Here is a 20,038-nt window from a genome sequence, read left to right on the forward strand (position 1 = left end):
ATGGTTTTTTAAACATCATCAATATCCTTTATAGCTTATAAAATACTACCCTATAGGTAATATTTTAAATCTTAGATCTAAATATCATATTATTATATTATTAAAATACAATATTATATTATTAAAATACAAGCTTTTGCCTGCAAGATCATATGCATGAATTTTAAAAGTAGGTAACAACTTCTAATTTTAAGTTACACCTTCAGGAGCACAGCTATAAAAACTGCATCAAATAATATGTAGTTGTTTTTGCATGACCCACAAAAAATGTAGACAGACAGACAGATAAAAATTCTATAAAATTTAGTTTTTGCTTCTGCTGCTCTTATAAGATCCCTCATATCAATTTATCTTTAATATATCCTTACGTACAGGCATTGTCTAGTTACAATTTTATTATATTAGTAAGATTTCGGTTGAAATATAATTTACAGAATATGTTTTTTTATACGACTGAAAATGACAAACATACATCCAACGTACCTCATGGCGAGCGATAAACGTCACATACATATATATCTGTCTCGCCTGTCTCCCATTAGGGTAGGTAGAATAGACATGTTTATACATACTGGAAATGTACGATGGTGCTTCTTAAATATTATTATTATATATTATATTATATATCATAACAATAACCTAGCTTGTCCTCCAGACTAAAATACATTACTGGTACTTAAAAAAAATAAAAGGATCAGCATATATTCAATAAATATAGACATATCTGTAATAATTATTTTGAGTATCATAAAAAGAACCACTACCATATTTTTTTTGGATTTCAGTACTTGTATTATAACTTTGTCAGAGATTGCGATCGTAACAATAGATTGATACAGAGTCATTTTCTTTTATGGACCAATTCGTGGCAACCGTCCATATCGCATGTACTCGTGTTTAACTAGATTCGATTTCAACCAACCACAAAATCTCAACCTATTTTCTATAAATGAGTATACATTGGTATTGATATTATTTCATCAACTCCTAGTGATTATATGTCGCTACTTAATATCTACTTAATAGTATTACAATGAAATATTCAAATTATAATATCTAATTATGCACAAAAACAAAACGCTATATCTTGTTTAACGATGTAAAATCTTTTAGTAAATTCGTACAAATGTTATATCATTATTAAATATTATTTTGAAAAAACATCTTGCTGTATTCATTGAATATAAATATTATTATAACATCTGTACGCTCTAAATAATATAATTTATATACTTATGGACAGCATGGACCTACTAAAGAGGAAAATGAGACCCAATCCAAATTTTTCAATTTTCCATAGGATTTTTCAAACACATTTTTTTCGAACCTTGTTCTAGCAATTACAATATAAGAATTAGCAATATAGGTGCAATCGTTCCGAAGTAATATGCTTATATACTTTTGGCAATTGCTTTTTATTTATATTGACTGATATACCATATCTAAATAAATAATGTTATACTGTGAAATGATGAACTTATTGTTCTATATATTTTAAATATTCAGCTGGATATTTTATTTAACGATGTAAAGTATTTGAAAATGAGGTTGTTTCAGTAAACTGCATTTATGTTTCTGAACGTTTATGAACAATGATATCCACAACCAATTAATTTTACTATTTAAATGATAAAAGAAGCCTCTTACATTTTCAATAGAATATTGCCTGCTAACTCATTTGACTAATAGAACAGACAAATACACACGCAGATTTTTTTTTACAAATTCTTCTTCTGGTTTCTTAATAAATTTAAAAATAAAGTTAACCTGTTATTTAACACAATTTCAAAATAACCTTAAAATTTCATTGATACCTAATATTATGAATAGAAAGTAATCAAAGTGAGTATTCCTTGCGAAATATAAAAATTCTGAGAAATTTATTTTCACTGCTCTGCTTTTTCCTCTTTCCTTATGTCATTTTAATAGAGATAATTTTATTGTGACATTTATTATTTAAAACCTTCTAACGTCTATGATGATTCAATTCTAGTACTCGTATATGAATGAATTTATTATTTGCGAAATATCTGTAACAAAGTGTATGTACTACAAAAAGTAATTACTTCGATGTATCGATTCGCCCTGTTATTGTCATTTGTTTTATAAGAGTCGACGAGAATATTGTAGCGAGGTTTTATGTGCGCTGCGCTCATAGCAATACGGAAGTGTGGTGACACTCGGAACAATGGTTACCTTCACACACCCACCCGCAAACGCGTTATTATGACATTTTTTTATACAACGAGACGGTTATTTCATTCTTCTAATGAGGCGTATTCAATATTTTTAGCAAATAAATAATTTTTCTCTCATTTTGTTCATCCTACGCTTTTGCAAATAAAAAATTCGTCTATTTAGCATATGTTCTATAATTGTATATTTATGATACAAACAGTGATATTAAAATTTATTTTTAAATCTAACATATTTATTTCATTAATATTTCTCATTATTAAATTTTCATTTCCATTAAATTCATTGTAAACCATAATTTGTTCAAATGAATTAACATAAAAGTAGGTGTTCTATGACATTGTCAGATATGTACTATTTTTGAACCAAATTTCCTTTGTAATTTAACGGAACATCTTTAAACATTAAAAGATTTAACCATTTCTTCATAAACTTTTATGTTTAAAAAATTTGTAGAACAAATTTGCTGGATATTTTAACAAAACGTCGAATTAAAAAACCACAGTTGGGTAAAGTGTTGTGCTAATTTCAGAACAGAAAAGTCCTTCAAATAAAGGCCGTGACCCAACCCGGAGCTGTTTGCTTGTGCTCCGTGTTGACTAACTGCGACCAAAAACTCATTGTGAAATTCTTGTTACAAAACTGCTTTCACATAAATTTTTTGCTGTTTTTATAATCTTTGAATCATATTGAAAACTACGCTTCTTTTGATAGCAGTCGTATTGAAATTTTGTGTAGCTTTAAAAGAACGTATTCCGTTAATTTATATCCATTCGTAATATATCGTACAGATTTTGATAAATCTAAAAACCAAAATTATTTCACTTTAGAACTGATGGAATATTCAAAATGAATGTGCAGTGAGGTATTGTGATATAATTAATATAAATCTATTAATACTCAGTGGAATATATCAGCATTAAGACTCATTTTATTCTAATCACTTGTCTATCTAATATTTTAATAATAATATTACTAGTATAACAATTAATAAAAAAAATGAGTTATCTGTGTAATACAAGAATAGCAAAATCAAATTTGTCAACATTTGAAGACTTGAAAACAGTCGAGAAATAAATTTCATAAATTTTTATACTGCTAAAATAAAAACAATTCATCACGTAAATATCCTGATTTTAAGTTCTATATAACGGGGTAAAGCTTGTCTTGGTTTATTGATTTTACAATTGGCAATCCTAAACAATATTGAAACAGGTCTTCCATATGGTTGAATTAGAGGGATTAGTGGAAATGTAATTTATAAAATGAATTACAATTAATGCATTTATTATTCAGGTAAAGAACTGTATAGTCCGGATGCAGATCCGCACGGCGGTAGCAGTGAAGCAGTCTCCAGTGGCCCTCCAAAAGTCAGTTCTCGAACCAACTCCTTCGAGATTGAAAATCTACTCAAGGTATTTCAAAAGAGTATACAAATTACATTAGAATCCTCATCTGTACAGCTGTGACTTAATTCCAGATTCAATTATCCATTTTCCTGGGACCGTTTCCATTTTATTTCGTTACGATACCCGCATGGTAATGTCTCTCTCGAAAATAATAACTGTCTCTAGAGAATCAAATGGAACACAATTTAAACCCTCTTATTATGTACCTATCTGTCCTGTAGATTGTATCCAATGTTCTTTGAAAGTACCGTTAGGAGAGATTGTCAAAACCCTTTGTGTAAACCACACTTTGTGCTAAACTTATACAGTTAAAATAAATTTAGATATTTTGAAATAATTAAAATTGGTCAACTTACAAATTAATTTTGATAAGAATAATATTAAGTACTAACAATATTCTGCAGACTTACCTGCATGAATTAGAATAAAAAGTATCCTATATGTTAATTCAGGATGTAATTATTTAATTTATATCTTCTCATATTGGATTGATATTTAAACTATATCCTCTATAATACACATATTTTATGTAAATTCATGGAAATAAATCCGCGAAATACAACTAGTATTATTATATTTATAACCGTAAAAATAGTCTAGGTTTTAGGGGTGAAACTTTATTGCGGTAATTTATTATTGTACCAATTATAATATTTAATGTTAGTGCCGAATTTATACGTTTATTCCACATTTTGTCAATTACTTACTTACGTTATTTAGTATTAGGTATTATGATTGCAAAGTGTAAATATAAACCCAACTTGACGATTGTTGTGCGTTTTAATAAAACAGGTCCACTGAATCATGACACTCAACATAAACCCTCTTTTTTGTCACCTAAAACGTGGGGTGGTTTATTACATAAATGGTTATGTTTAAATAAAGCAAGTAAATGGATAAGGTCACCTAGAATATTCTTCTAAAAGTCATTTAAAAACAGATTTCATGTAACCACTACACTAAAGAATCGTAGTAAAACAGTGTGAAAATGAAATAGAAATGTGGGGGTGTTCGTGGGCAGAGCGCTGAGCAAGTGACGGGATGGTGTCGGTCGCCGGCGGAGACGCGGCGCGGCAGCCCCACGGGCAGCGTGGCGAGCGCCGCCGCCGGCACGCCGTCGCGCCACCTCTCCGACGCCGATAAGCTCAAGAAGGTGCTGCTCGAGCTCGTCGACACTGAACGCGCATACGTCAAGGTAATTACATCTTTTCCATTAAATTATCTATCTTTCCATTATATATTCAACCAAACGTACTTTTAGCTAAGTAAATTTTGAAACATCTATTTTTTAAACCAAAAGTAAGCGTCCTTTTTTCAGTGCTATAAGTAAGCGCTCATTTTATGCCGGGACCATATGACACACCTGTGGTCCCGGCATAGAATTGCTCACTATATGGTTCAGATTGATGACAACGTGGTGGGCTGGGTTGTTAAACTCCCTAAAATACTTTTTTTTTGATACCACTGATGTGGCAAACAAGCATACAGCCCACCTGATGGTAAGCGGTTACCGTAGCCTATGAACGCCTGCAATACCAGAGGTATTACGCGCGCGTTAAACAACAGTCTGTAGATACTGATTTTCTCATGTTTGCTTGTTTATTTTACATTAAATAATATATATAAATACAACTTAGTGCTAAATATACTTATAGTACCCATATAAATGTAAAATTATCTTGTACATAAATAATATGAAAAGAGTAACTGTTGAACTTCTTGCAGGTTCTACTTAGCAACAATAATAACAACATACCTAACTTAACAGTAGAATCATAAAAAATACCATTTAAAAATTTTGCTAAATATTTTTAACAGCTTAAGTACATTTATTAGATTATTATTTCCGTTTTTGTGAATAGAAAAGTAGTAAAATTATTTTTTTTACATTATTGGATGATTTATTTTATTAATTGGCATTTTTTTAATTATTTTATATATAATATGATTATAAATCTGTATTTGATTTTAAATCAAGTTATATTTATAGACATTTTTAGAATTCAATACAATTTTTAAATATTAAATAATTAAATTTGTATGTACCTATATTAACATAAGTAGATATAATAATATATATGTATATACATAAATATCTAGTTTTAATTTAATTTAATTTTTAACAAGTATAAGTTTTATTTATGCAGTATATTTAATTATATTACTTACTATAAAGTAATTTATATAAGTGTGTATGCTATATATATACCTTTATATACATATATGTGTATTATATTCTAAAATTATAATGGATTGTTGATGAAACAATTGAACAACTGTGAGTAAATTAACATACAGAATACAACAAGGATAGTTATATATTTATATATTATTATAGTCTCTAATGATAATTTAACTAAAATCAGTATACACTCCTTTGATAATCTAATTACAAACATTCCCATGACGAAATATTTCCATGTATATAGCACATTTTGATAGACTCCGTGTTTCAAATAAATATTCATTAATCTGAAAAGTTCTGATGGATTTATAAAACGTACTTAAAACTTTGTAAAATCAGTCGCAACTGTGAGCGCACTTATATACTTGATTAAATATTCATAATCAAATACATATTTAATTCTAAAAATGACCTAAAGAAACTTTCGTATTTAAGTATTCTAATTAAAAAGAAACTCTTACAGCACCTGAACAACTTACTCGAGAACTACCTGGAACCGTTGAAAAAGGAAACTTTTTTATCAAATGCCGAAATAAATGCACTATTCGGAAACATACAAGAAATCGTAACATTCCAAAGGCAGTTTCTACAAAATTTAGAAGAAGCTCTCGAGGCAGAACCAAATTTCCACCACTTCGAATTTTCAAATCAATTTAGAGTAAGTATTTCTCACATTACATCTCACATTTTACAATAAAGATGAGATGATTTTGAATATGAATAACACTTTTTGTATCTTTTTTAGAATGTACTCTTCGCAGTTGGCAACGCTTTTCTATTTTACGTCAATCATTTTAAGTTATACAGCTCATTTTGTGCTAGTCACAGTAAAGCACAGAAAGTTCTACATCCAAGTAAGTATTTTAACTATTTGATTTCAAGAATTATATTCTAATGTTTTTGAAGATATTGAGCGTTGATTTCATCAGTTATTTTAAAATAAATGACCTTATTACAAATGACTAACTACAATTATATGATTTTTTTTATAAACATTTAAGGATTGTTTAATAGTGATCCATAAATATATTTATGTATTTATAAATAGTATATATTATATTAAAATAATACTTTACCTTAGTTGTCATTAAAACAGTATACATATAATTTGTATTTAACAAAGACACATTTATTTTTATCTAGATGAAGGTAATCAGGCTTTACAAGAATTTCTGGCTGCTAGAAATCCTAAACAACAACATTCATCGACTTTAGAATCATATCTAATAAAACCTATACAACGGATATTAAAATATCCTTTATTACTACAACAATTAAGAAATTTGACTGACGTTAATTCTGAAGAGCATCTACATTTAGTAGGTAAGTAATAATAAAGATCCAATGTAACATGACAAACCCATATATATTATTTAAACAAACAATTTTCTCATTGCTAATACCTTAATACGTTTTATAGAGGCTTTAAAAGGAATGGAAAAAGTTGCTGAACACATCAATGAAATGCAACGAATACATGAAGAATATGGTGCTATATTTGATCACTTGTTTAGACAACACCAAAAGTCTTGCAAGCAACCTATAGATCTAAGTCCTGGTAAGGAAGATCTCAATATTGCAGTAGAATAACATATTTATTATTTCGCTTACCCTAATACAATTATTTAATATTTATTTTTAATTTTCAGGTGATTTGTTATACTACGGTGGTGTAGAATGGTTAAATATTTCAGACTTTTTAGGAAAAATAAAGAAAGGACTAGAATTACATGCTATGTGCTTTGTATTTAAATCAGCTGTTGTCTTCCTATGCAAAGAAAGACTGAGACAGAAGAAAAAACTAATGGTAATGGTCTTACTTATTTGTACGAATTTTCAATACTTCGTTTATTCCGTTACACGCTTAAAATTTCCCCGAACATAAATAGATCTAACTGAACACATATGGATTTATATTAGTTTAAAAAATTTTAAACTAATATTTAATATTTTCAGGGAGTATCATCAAAGAATAACTCGAACGAAGTAGAAATCATCAGGTACCAGGTTCTAATACCTGTCACTGAAGTACAAGTGCGTGCATCCTCCGCAAAAGATATGGACAGTCACTTTTTATGGGAACTCATACATCTTAGAAGTCAACTTCAAAGGCGCTCTGAGAAAGTTTACGTTTTATCTAACAGGTATTTATATAGTATATCAGTATATATAAATAATAATTCAAAAAGTAGATATTTGTTTGAATGAATTAATTGAAAATTATTACTTGGCACAGGAAGATGAAAGTCCCTATTCCTACTTTTTTTATGCATGATAATGAAATGGTAATCTCTCCCACGCTATCGGAATATACTGACGGGGCACCAGTGGGGGATGATAAGTGATTAAGAAGTCAAGTCAGTTGGTCCATCGCGAAGATTTTGACAATTAATCACGATGGTTTTCAGGGGCAACCGCGTGGAGGCCGACCTGACCGGGTAAATTGTTAACAATGGGGATTGACGATAAAAGCGTTTCAAAATTTATATGCTAACTTGTAAAAAGTATTCCCTGAGTCAAATGTACTATGTCACCAATTGTATAAATTTTATATATATTATAATTTCTTTATTGCTCAATCAGCTATCTAAAAAAGCATAATTGACAATAAAAACGCACCGAGTGCAAAATAAAAATACTTTTTACTGAGTACAGGTATAGAGCACTCTATGCCATATTTTCAAAGTATGACGTAAAGTCGATCAGTTTGACTCTTAATGTATGAATTAAATGAAAATATATTTGCAAAAATATAAAAAATAGCTATAATTTTTTATATACTGATATTTTGATAAGAAGATTATACCTACTAATATTGCTTAAGTATCTACTAATTATGCTAGATACAAAAAAAGATCATATCCACCTATATGATATAAGATCTCGCAAAACGAATACCCTATATTTACTATATACAGGGTGAAATTCAAATCATTCAACATCATCTACTGGACGCACCATGTTAAAATGGGAGGCTTAAATATATTTATAGTTTTTCCATCCGTAACAAATGTTTATTACTATTGACTACGTACATTGGTTGGGCTGTGCAGCACGGCGGATTTCCGCAACGCGTTCCTGAAGACGATACGGCAGATAATCCGCGAGTCGGTGCGCAACATGTCGCTGCCGAGCACGCGGCCCGCGCCGGCGCCGCCGCGCGCCCCGCACCCGCCGCACGCGCCGCACACGCTCGACCGCGACCGCGACCGCGACCGCCCCAAGCATCAGGTATATTAACAATGCATGTTCCAATTGCATATATAGATATTTTCAGACATATCTTTCACATAGCTGAAATCTCTGCTACCATCCTAGAATGGACACCAAACAATTCTGAGATGGCACGGAGAAATCTTAGAAATTTTGGTTTTACTTATATATGTAGAACTAAAAAATGAAAAAATATTATAAATTCATGCATACAATAAATAATCAAATATTTATATAGTAATACTGTGTTTTTCCACTAAGGTTCAAGTAATGCAAGGATCCCAAACTCTCGGCAAAACGAAAAAGCCCAAGACTACGGGGCAAAGGTTATCAGCTGGTAACATAGAGGTAAATACAATTTATCTATACGTACAACTTTTATCTTTATACATACTTTATACAAGTTAAGAGACAAATATTGCTTTTTAAAGGTTGGTGATCTGTCACGAGAAAATTCTCAGGATACAGAAGAACCTCCACAAGAAACAACTGACGAAGAGCCAGCTTTTAGACATCGTAGCAAGACACTAGGTGATACCACGGGTAAGTACATACATTGTTAGAAAACGTTCTCTCGTTTTATTCACTGACACCTCATTAATGTGTTACTAATAAATAAGTACTATTCGATAACCTAACCTTTTGTTTTAAATATTAGAATCATTGAATTGTACTCATATGCGTGTATCCATTAAATCCATCACTTAATCCTAGACTATTTATTTACTAAATCAACCTGCATGTTTCCATAATCGTATCTCAATTTTTAAATATAAACCTAGTTTATTAATTATGTAACTATTATCACTATATATAAATTGAGAAACGATAAGAATACACTAACGCATGGTCATTTGTCGCGAGTCTAACACAAGCTTGTGGTTCCGCGCGGCAGAGAGTAATGCAAAACGCGCGCCGCCGCCTCCACCACCCGACGCTGACAAGTCAGACCCAGGCTCCAAATCCGAGGGCGAAGATGAACAGCCGCAGCCACCTGCCAAACGAGGGTTAGGCAGAACTCCCAACCACCTCACGCTAAGGTACCAACATATGTATGGGTTACCATCACAATCGACCACACTACCTACACCATCGCAAATTGGCACCAATCTCCTCACACACTAATAAATTAGACTAACTCAAAATTTATATACAATGTAGGTCTGTTCGTTACTACTCATACATATGTCAATACTGATACTGTTATCTATTTTAAATATAATGTTGTGCTTATATATATAATACATTCCATTCGCAGTACGACGTCGACGCTGAGTGCTGGCAGTACTGGCAGTCAAGCAAGGCTTATTCAATCATCCCATCAACCAACTCAGTACCAACCCACAATGGTTAAAGAATTAGGTAAGCAGGAGTCTCAATCTCTTAAGTCCTCACCTGAGAGAAAGAGTTCATCAATTTCTGACAAAAAAATAAAAGTAATTCGTTCGTGTAGCGGTAGTAGCATTAACAGGGATAAATCTCCGAATAGATGCGGAGATCACGTATCCCCTGACAGAGATCGCGTCACCAAAGTTATTGTTTGCAAATCTCCAAATAAATCTAACCTGAAACAAGTTAAAACTCTTTATCGATCACCAAGAGGCAGTTTTGATCAATCGAAATCTCCACGAGGTTCTATCGATAAATCTCGCTCTCCACAGCAAAGTTTTGATGGGTCTAGATCACCGCGTGGAAGTATTATGAAATCACGCGAGAATAGTATAGATAGATCGAGATCTCCTAAGCCGGTTCCCAAAAAGGGCATAATGCGAACGCCACAGGCGAGTTTCGATAGATCACCATCAAAGTCACCAAACATAAGTCGACGTTCATCGAAATGTAGTGGTGAAAAGTTAGCTCGACTTGGAACTAATTCTTTGGATAGAATGACACATTATTCTCAGTTAGCAAAAGTAGAAGACAAAGCAATAAAAATGGGAATTGTGGTTTCCAAGTCTACAGAATCTATCGCTAAAGCTATTGAACATCCCACGTGTGTTCAATGCTACCTTTCTGGTAAAAAGCAGAGCAAAACCTCCTAGCATAGGGGGAAGGGCAAGTCCCCCAAATCAAGAAGAAAGTCTTTGGCTTCAATCAATCAATCGCAACAAATTCTTACATCATCTGATCGTAGTAGTGTGGAAACTTTGGATGATGCACACGAACGTGGACGTTTCATTACTACACGAAACTATGAAGAACCACGAAACTATGAAGATAATTCATTTGATCAAATTCACGTTTAAACATATGAGTAAAACAGATAATAACACAATTATATACGCGAAAATTTACTACATTTTAATTTTTCACAGTCTCTGTTAAAATTAATAATATTTTCATAGAATGTTCGTCATGATAATTATGCCGTAATATCATTTATAATCGGGTGTAGGTATTGTACAAATTAAATTAATTAACTCACCCTACAATGGAATTGATTAGTAAAGAATAGTAATGAACTCTATAATACTTTAAGCAGTAATATGGTATAAACAAAAAGTAAAGAAGTACAACACAATAAAACATTTCATTGCGTTATACTTCTTTACTTTTTGTTTAGAGTTATCATCTTGGTTGAAAGTAATGTCTATACATCTATTGAGCTAATTGAATTTAATAAAATCATAGTAAAAGAATCTTAATACAAGTTAATATTAAGGTATTAGGTTGCAGCAAGTATAACAATCAACAATATTGATTTATTTAATCACATATTTACCCAATATAAATGATTTTTCATTAAAAATTTTAATTTACATTGACAAAAAAAGCTTCTACAGTATAAATATAAAAATTATATAAGTATGTGGATTTCTTGATACTTATGATGTCAATTGAAAACCTATAATTGGCAATATTTATTAACTGAATTATAACTATATGATGACATAATTATGACTAGTGAAATATATCATCGATATTAGTGTTAACGACAATACATTCAAAATTTTGAACAATAAATTGGCATAAAATCTTCTATATTTATTAGAAGTTAAACCCACATATTTTTATAAACTAAATTTGCACGATATCATTTAATATAAAATCTATTGAGTTATGTGTTATATATTATATGTTATTTATCGATGTCAATGAAATAATTATTTGTTTTATTTACTGAGCACTTTAAGTAGTTGAGCATAAACTATTGACTTAGGTTATGTACAAACAAACAGAGAATAACTATGTATAACTAATTAACCTTATAGATGATATTAAACAGCTCATTAACTAGTCATAGGTAAAGAAAAATAGATTTAAATAAATTACTGTAGAACGAAAATAAACTTATTAGTGATCTAATATACTTCTATGTTAATTTTCGTTCTCTATAAAAGTATCCAACTGAATTTTAACTATTTGAATGTTTATTATCAGTGTATATTCATGAATCCTCCACATAAATGCTATGAATCAAATCCGCTTGTATTTGCCGAAAATGGAAGAAAATATTTTAATATAATTTGATATATTACGCGAAAATTTTCGAACCCAGAAAACTAAAGGAGATGTTTCAAGATGAGAGATGACTCGGGAATGTAAACACCTTGGGCCCAATCAATGTACACTATCTTAATGTATAGAAATTACGAATCTCTATGTTTGTATAGTTTGTATTAACTTAAACATAACGCCCGACCGATTTTATTAAAATTTGTAGATGTGAATTATTTGTTTCAATTTGAAAAATAGGATAGTTTTGGATTGAATAGATGGCGCTGATAATGCTAGATATAGCATGACAAATAAAGCATGAATGTACACTGAATGCCATTGAAATGCGAACAAATTTGAATGGCAAGGTAAGAAACAATGTCATTAAACAGTATAAAGAAAATGTAGAGACTAGAATTTAGAAACGTATATTGCGATGATTTGAATATATTGAAACGATACATGATAACCGAGTAAATGGATTTATGAGGGAAAAGTGAGGAAGCAAGTTGATCAAGTGAGTGTTATTTCTACTTTCAATGACCAAATTAGAAATATCGTAGAGAAATGCCAATTTGGAAGAATCTACAAATAATAACTTTGTATGATGCGATGTATGATTGCAGAAGAAGCTAGAGAAGTATGTCGGAGCAAAAGTTACTGGCAGTCTATGATTTTAGTTTCTTTGGAGAAATTCTCCAAAGAGAAAAGGACGTGAACTAAAATAGAACAGAAGTAAAAATAAAGTTTGATTATTTTCCTTATTATTGATTTAAACGTATGACATGCGACGTAACGTTATTGATCTGAATAATTAATAAAAAAAATTTCACCAATATTTTAAGTTGTAAATTAATCTTGTTATGTTTTCCCCGTACTGTTCGTTTCTATTTTTTTATTCCTCTTAAATACCGACATTTACTGTGCCCAATATGAAACATCTGCTTTTAAATTTTCACGTTAATTTCTATATGGATCATTATAAAAGCTTTCTGTAAATAGATATATTCTGTGCTTTCAGTTATTTCTACCTGTCAACTAATATTACAAAATCTATTATATTTATAAGTATTTTCTTTCATTAACAATAAGTATTAATTCACCCTAGTTCAAATATGGTATACGTGAAATCAGAAATATTTTTATTTCCACCTTTATACAAAATTGCAATAAGCTAATTAATTTCACAACTTTTGAAGTAATAAAATATTGCGATCAAGTACTACTAAGTATCTACTATGTATTGTATTTAAATATAATTTTATTGTATATTACATACTATTACTCAAACTTAATTTTAGATGTAATCTTAGTGCTAAGTTGTTATATAATAATGGCTGTGGAATCGTACTGATGATAATCCTAAATCACTTTGGTCATAATGTCTCTCTTAATAATTTTCATTCGACTATATTAATGTGCGTTGTATCCCGATAAATTAATACAATTATTATTACGTAGACGACCATGGATTTGTAGTATGTAATCATTAATTAAGTCTTCCATTTCGAAATACCTGTATTTAATAATAATTAATTTACTCTTGCATTTATTTATGTACCTGCTCAATTTAGGTTTAAGTTCGATCTGTTACTGTAAATCGCGATTGCCATAATATATATTCACGTAAATATATTGTAATGTAGTATATATAAATCAATATTTCTTCTTGTTTTCTGATTGGTAAAGCTAAAACTAAACATCAAATGATTATTTTATATAATTAGAGTAATACCAGTGTTCTAATTAAATCAAATAATAACTATTTACGTAACAAAAATTGCAAATATGCAAAACAATAGTTTTTTTTAAATGCTGTATTATTCTTTTAGACCAATTACAATTTGTGACAAATTATTACATAATATAAAGAAACGTCACTTAACATTATTTGGCAACTTTACCACATGTTCCTGCATAAATGTTAATAGTGTAAACATTCTCACAGTGGCGTTATAATTACATGGACAGAAATTAAATAAAGTGAAGATGTATCTCGATTTAATCATAACGGACTACAACGTAAAAGTTTAAATAAAAAATTACATTATATAACAAAATAGTAGTACATAATCTCTAAATGCATGTTGCTATAAACAATAATAAATAGGTGAATGTAATGTACTAATCGTTTAATAATAAATAGGCTAACCGAAAATACACTAAAATATACATGATATCAGCAAACTTATATCTCATAAATTAAGTAGCAAAATATGTATTACTCTTCTATCACGTAGCGCTTCTATAACTATGCACCGATTCTCTATTGACTTAGATTATGCACGTATGGACCGAAAATAAACGATGGATAATTAAAGATAAACAGAAGCTATCATCGATTAACGACTGGCGCACCTTACACGTAGCTCGTAGAGTAATCATCTATACATACGTATATACTTAGGTATACATGTATGCAGCAAATAAAATAAGACTAGGTAGATAGAGTATACGACAAGAGACTTAGCAATTTCGCTATCATTTGAATGTTCGATGACAATGTTGACCGGCGTAGATCCGCGATTCCTCCAACGACATACTTATCCTTTATCCTCCAAGTATTAAGCACCTTCCATTTATGTCCGGACGGGCGCCCGGTTCGTACGATTTCTACGAGGGCATGAACCTACGATAACATTCATCAAACATTCAACTCTTTGATACCGCGAAATCTTTGTGATCGGTAAAATTGCATTCCAAATTTGCTCGGTGCACACTCGCCACCCGGCGACATGAATTGTTTATAAAGAGTTCGGTGTTTGGTGTGTTGTAGGGTCGCCCGTGTGGAAACCGCGCGACATGTTGAGCGAGGCGGGCGCGGCCGGCGCGGCGGGCGCGGCGGGCGGCGCCCCGCCGGCGCCCACCACGCTGCCGCGCTCGCAGCGGCCGGCGCCGCGCGCGCTCCACCTGTCCGCCAGCCGCAAGTCGCTCGCGCCAGATCACCGCCACTAACGCCGCTAGCGCTCCTACTCCTCGTGCCCCGGTATTCCAACCGAGCGACGAGCTCGCGCCGACTCGCTCCACACTGGCCGACAACCCTCCTTCCCCGCCGTGTAGCCGTGTGCCCGGCTCGAGCACCTCCTTCGACACACACGGATTTTGGCCCGTTTGTAGCTCGAGTTTTCCCTTGATGTACATTAATGTACAGAGTTATCTTCCAAGAGTCCCCTTTCGAAGAGATGCTAGGGTATGCAAAAAGATAAGTGTTTACGAACCGTTTCCTATGCTATGCGCTTATCCTAATTCGGCACTACCCCAATCCCTTCACCTAGTGAAATCAATTCGTCTATAGAATAACTGCTGGAAATCGTTTGTTACGAAAGCATGCTTCATAGAGGATTTATTTTTTTTTACTTCCGAATACAGATCAACCCATGAGAATAAATCTCTAGGGCGCATATGGGAATGTGTTAATTAAATTACCTGAATTCTGAACTCACATACCTATATGTTTCCATAACGTGCTTCATGTAATACGTATATATTATTAAAACAATATTTTAGGCTCAAGAGAAAATTCTTATTATTTATTTAGTTTCTATAAATTTTTGTAGTTTTTTTTTGTAAAGCGGCTCAAACATTATATAAATTATAATTTCAACCTTTTTTTATAATAAAAAAAGACTATACCAATGGTTAATGCATGTAATATGACTACTATATTCATGAAATTAACAAATGTTGGTCTGTGGCTGTTAGCAATTAATGAATTCCAAAACTCTGTTCGTACTTAAAATTATTTAATTTATACAACATTGACTCGTATTCACATAAGTAATGCGACAGTCACTATATTACTACCACGCTCCAGCATTAAATTATGTCGTAGTACTTACTATACTATTTCTTGTTTACGACAGCAGTGCAATAATGCCTACATGTCAATGCCTCTATGGTTGAATTGTAAAGTTTGTTTTTTGAATCTCATAATTATCAAAGTAACTTGTTATGTATATACTTAAATTTGTGTTCTTACATAGTACATGACATTATTAAGTAGGATTATTAAAATTACAAATTAATGACAATATCAATAAAAAACAAAATAAAATTTAAAAGACGTAACCTGAGGTTACAATATTACTCACTATGGTTTATCTCTTCCATTCTGATGTTACATAAATGTTAAATAACCTTACGCATACAAGTAACATCACAGTGAATCTCTTATTTTATTTAAAATGTAACTACATATTTTCTTCCATTATATACTTACATACGGGGATTTTTTCTTAAGATGCAGAATGGATGTAGTAACAATATAAATAGACATATAATCACTTGAAGTTTTTAAATTATTTCTTAATTCCACGCCGTACAATTATTTGGAGTGAGTAAGATTTGTATGCCTCGCTCTTCAACATCATGAAAGAGGTTAGAACAATCACAAAATCAATGATCGCACAGGCTCTATAACCATAATTTCCTTTATAACTCCCCTACCAAAATACATGTCGCAAAATATGCTGTGCTTGCGGTATGTGTATTAGTGGAAGCAGTTATCGAAACGGTTACATAAGCAAACATGTTTTATACATGATGTATGTTTGGTGAAAGCGCACTGTAAGATGTATTGAAAAAGAGAAAGAGACGTGACTAATCTATAGAATAAATGTCTAAACTAAGCCACCGTAACATATAAACTAGAAATAACTTTACCGAATTTCCCTTACACAACATAATTATTATCATTTTGTAAATCCTAAGTATATTCAGTTTTAATTTACACTAAATAAATGCTCCAATACCTCTGTGCCAAATTAAGTACCTATTCCTGTGCTTGTTAATAATCATCGTGAACATTACATATACTGAATAATTAAATTGTGAGAGTAGTTAGTTGTAATGTACTTACGTTTCATTTCACATCGGCAATGCAACACTCACCACCCTATAGTTCAAGATGCACTCACCCTATGGAAAATACACTAGGTAGTTTTGATAATAATTTCTCTTCGTGATCAAATTCGAAAGTTCTATCATAGGCTAGGCGAATGATATAACATGTATCCTACACGTTTGATTATTTTTAATTTACCGGATGAAAAACATACGACCTGGTATGGTGATTTCGTTTATGTAATATATAAATGTATTGTTTGAGATCATGGAAAATTTGATAGTAGAACGGAAGTGTGTATCCCGTAGTTGTAATAAAAATGTTACTATACTGTATTCATGATACCTATTTATGTAAATGTGGCATTTATTTAAGATATTGTTATTATATATGTATATGAAGATTTATTCAAAATATATGTATATATTAATTTATTATCTTATAGGGGATCATAGTTTCATATTAAATAATAATACCACATTATTGATTACTAATCAGACGCTATGTCTATAGTCCCCCAATTTACATAATTATATTCAAGTCAAAAATATGCACAGTTATAAAATAGATATTAAACTCAATAAATATTATACCTATATTAAATTAAATAGTTAGTAAAAATTGCAATATATTAGTGAAATTTTATTTCGGGACATATCACTGTAATTCTACTCAGCTCAAACTTCAAATTTTCACGTGGTCTCTTATACAATACTGTATTAACACTTTATATTGATCTTGAATTATATTTGTATCTATGTTGTAATAATACTTGTAGATTATGTACTAATTTATTATTGTGACCACAAACACACACGTACTTTATATATATGCATATATAATACCAACACATAATGTATAATATATACATATATATGTAACTATATATATATTATAAATTGAATTTTAAGTATTGTTTAATAGATTATTTTGTGATTTATCGAAATAAAACCTGTTTATTAATATACATATGTTAAAATATTCGAATTTAATAATTACGAACTTATACAATCAATTTATAGATATTATTATACTAAGAAAATATAATTAATAAAATAAATAAACAAATATGAGTGAAAAATGATAATGAAGGATGAGCTCATTAATTGCGATTGTATTTCATACTTCAATGACATTTGAACGTAATGTAGGGAAATGAATGAATATTTAGAAAGACTTATTGAAGTAAAATACGAAGGTAACTAATGTTATAATAAGTATTGAACTTTTATAATTTCATGTTATGTTTCATATTGCGTTCATGTTTATTGTCAAGTTTATTACCTGTCAGTGTATAGTGATTTAAAAATTTCCACAATGTTAACAATAACTGACGGTAATGCTATTGTCAAACTACTTCGACGACCGCGCATTGAGCTTCCAAAAATATAGGAAATTATTGTATTGTAGGTGCCATTATTTGTATGTGATTATAATATTACATTGTAGTTTGGAAGAATATTATCTGGAACAAATTTGTAAAATACTGGTACATCATTACGTATATATACATCTAATAATTTAAAATTGGATTTGCAGACCAAGTTTGTTTTATTAGAATTTAGAATTGTAATGTAATGTATTTCGAGTCATAAAGGTTTTCTTACATCATCGAAATGCCTAAATTTAAAGTGCCTTCACAATGATTAAAACGTAAAGTGCACGAAACTTTTCGTAAACTAAGAACAATGTAAGAGTCACGTAAATAGTTTGTCAATAACTTTGCCAAAGAATGTACCTAACACTGAATCTACCTTTAGTGGCTTCCAACACAATTAGTCTAATTTACAAATTAATGTATGTATTCTATTGTTTTCCTTTGTATGGTATTATACGTTACATTTTATTACACATACGGAAATTACTTTTTATTGCTTATGAATAAACAAAATAAATTTATGACTTTTTTTATTATGTCCGTCGCCTACTGATTTTTTATAATATTATGATGGCTAACAAGCATACGGCTCGTCTGATGGTAACGGTTATGGACACTTGCAACACTAAGGATGTCACACGTCTCGACCCTTAAGAAACCTAAACAAACGCCCCTATTGATTTTCCCGATTTACATTACAACCTATAAATTTTCATATAAAAATGTACTAGGTTGATTACAGTTTCTCGAAGAATGAAAACTTAACTTAAATTTAGAATTTATGGTATTGATAGCCTCCAATAACAATTTTGTTATTAAAAATCCTAATAATGAATGCGAAAATTTATAACGTTGGAGAAGAAAAAGTATAATAAATGTTTATTGTTACTCTTTCACGCAAAAACTACTGAAGAGATTTCAGTTAAATTTGGTATACAGGTAGATTATATCCTAACTTAGCTCCTAAGATAGCTTATGTACTGATTCATGCGAGCAATGCCAAGAAATACAGCTAGTAGAGAATATTGTGATAAGACCGGGGCATTTAATTCTAGTCCTACTACGCTCCCTTGGCATAGATAAAACCATAGACATAGAAAAATGTACTTACGTACTACAGAGTGGCAATGCAATCACAAAAATGAGATAAAAACATTTACATTAGTGTGTGTGTTTTGTAAATGTATTCATATGACAGTTGTAATTTATAAAGAATTTAAGTTACCAAGAGAGCAAAAATTCACAGTTTCAATTCGTGGACGTTTAGAACTTTATATGGATTAAATTGGATATTTTTTCAACCAATTCTTGTACAAAATATTTCTGATAGCTCTATAATTTATCTAATTATACTTCGAAATTTAAAAATAATAAAA

At 30.8% G+C, this 20,038-nt stretch overlaps 1 protein-coding gene across 15 annotated transcripts in view; it reads left to right on the forward strand.

Annotated features, from left to right (window-relative positions):
* The window catches only part of LOC113511845 (protein still life, isoform SIF type 1), a 132,715-nt gene extending 113,532 nt beyond the window's left edge, over positions 1–19,183 (forward strand). For 6 of the 15 annotated variants that reach the window (XM_052895424.1, XM_052895443.1, XM_052895431.1 and 3 more), the window contains 13 exons: positions 3,493–3,611; positions 4,603–4,800; positions 6,254–6,448; positions 6,536–6,644; positions 6,934–7,113; positions 7,211–7,348; positions 7,440–7,597; positions 7,747–7,934; positions 8,844–9,021; positions 9,265–9,351; positions 9,435–9,546; positions 9,899–10,043; positions 10,262–15,211. In XM_052895424.1, the coding sequence (XP_052751384.1) occupies positions 3,493–3,611; positions 4,603–4,800; positions 6,254–6,448; positions 6,536–6,644; positions 6,934–7,113; positions 7,211–7,348; positions 7,440–7,597; positions 7,747–7,934; positions 8,844–9,021; positions 9,265–9,351; positions 9,435–9,546; positions 9,899–10,043; positions 10,262–11,045 (2,591 nt within the window). In that variant the 3' untranslated portion in view covers positions 11,046–15,211. The other 9 variants (XM_026895567.3, XM_031913447.2, XM_031913445.2 and 6 more) reach the window with 7 other exon arrangements.
* Positions 19,184–20,038: the final 855 nt, after the last annotated feature.

This window comes from Galleria mellonella, unplaced genomic scaffold (genome assembly GCF_026898425.1).
Source record: "Galleria mellonella isolate WM207_F2 unplaced genomic scaffold, CSIRO_AGI_GalMel_v1 utg117, whole genome shotgun sequence".
Taxonomy (NCBI): domain Eukaryota; kingdom Metazoa; phylum Arthropoda; class Insecta; order Lepidoptera; family Pyralidae; genus Galleria; species Galleria mellonella.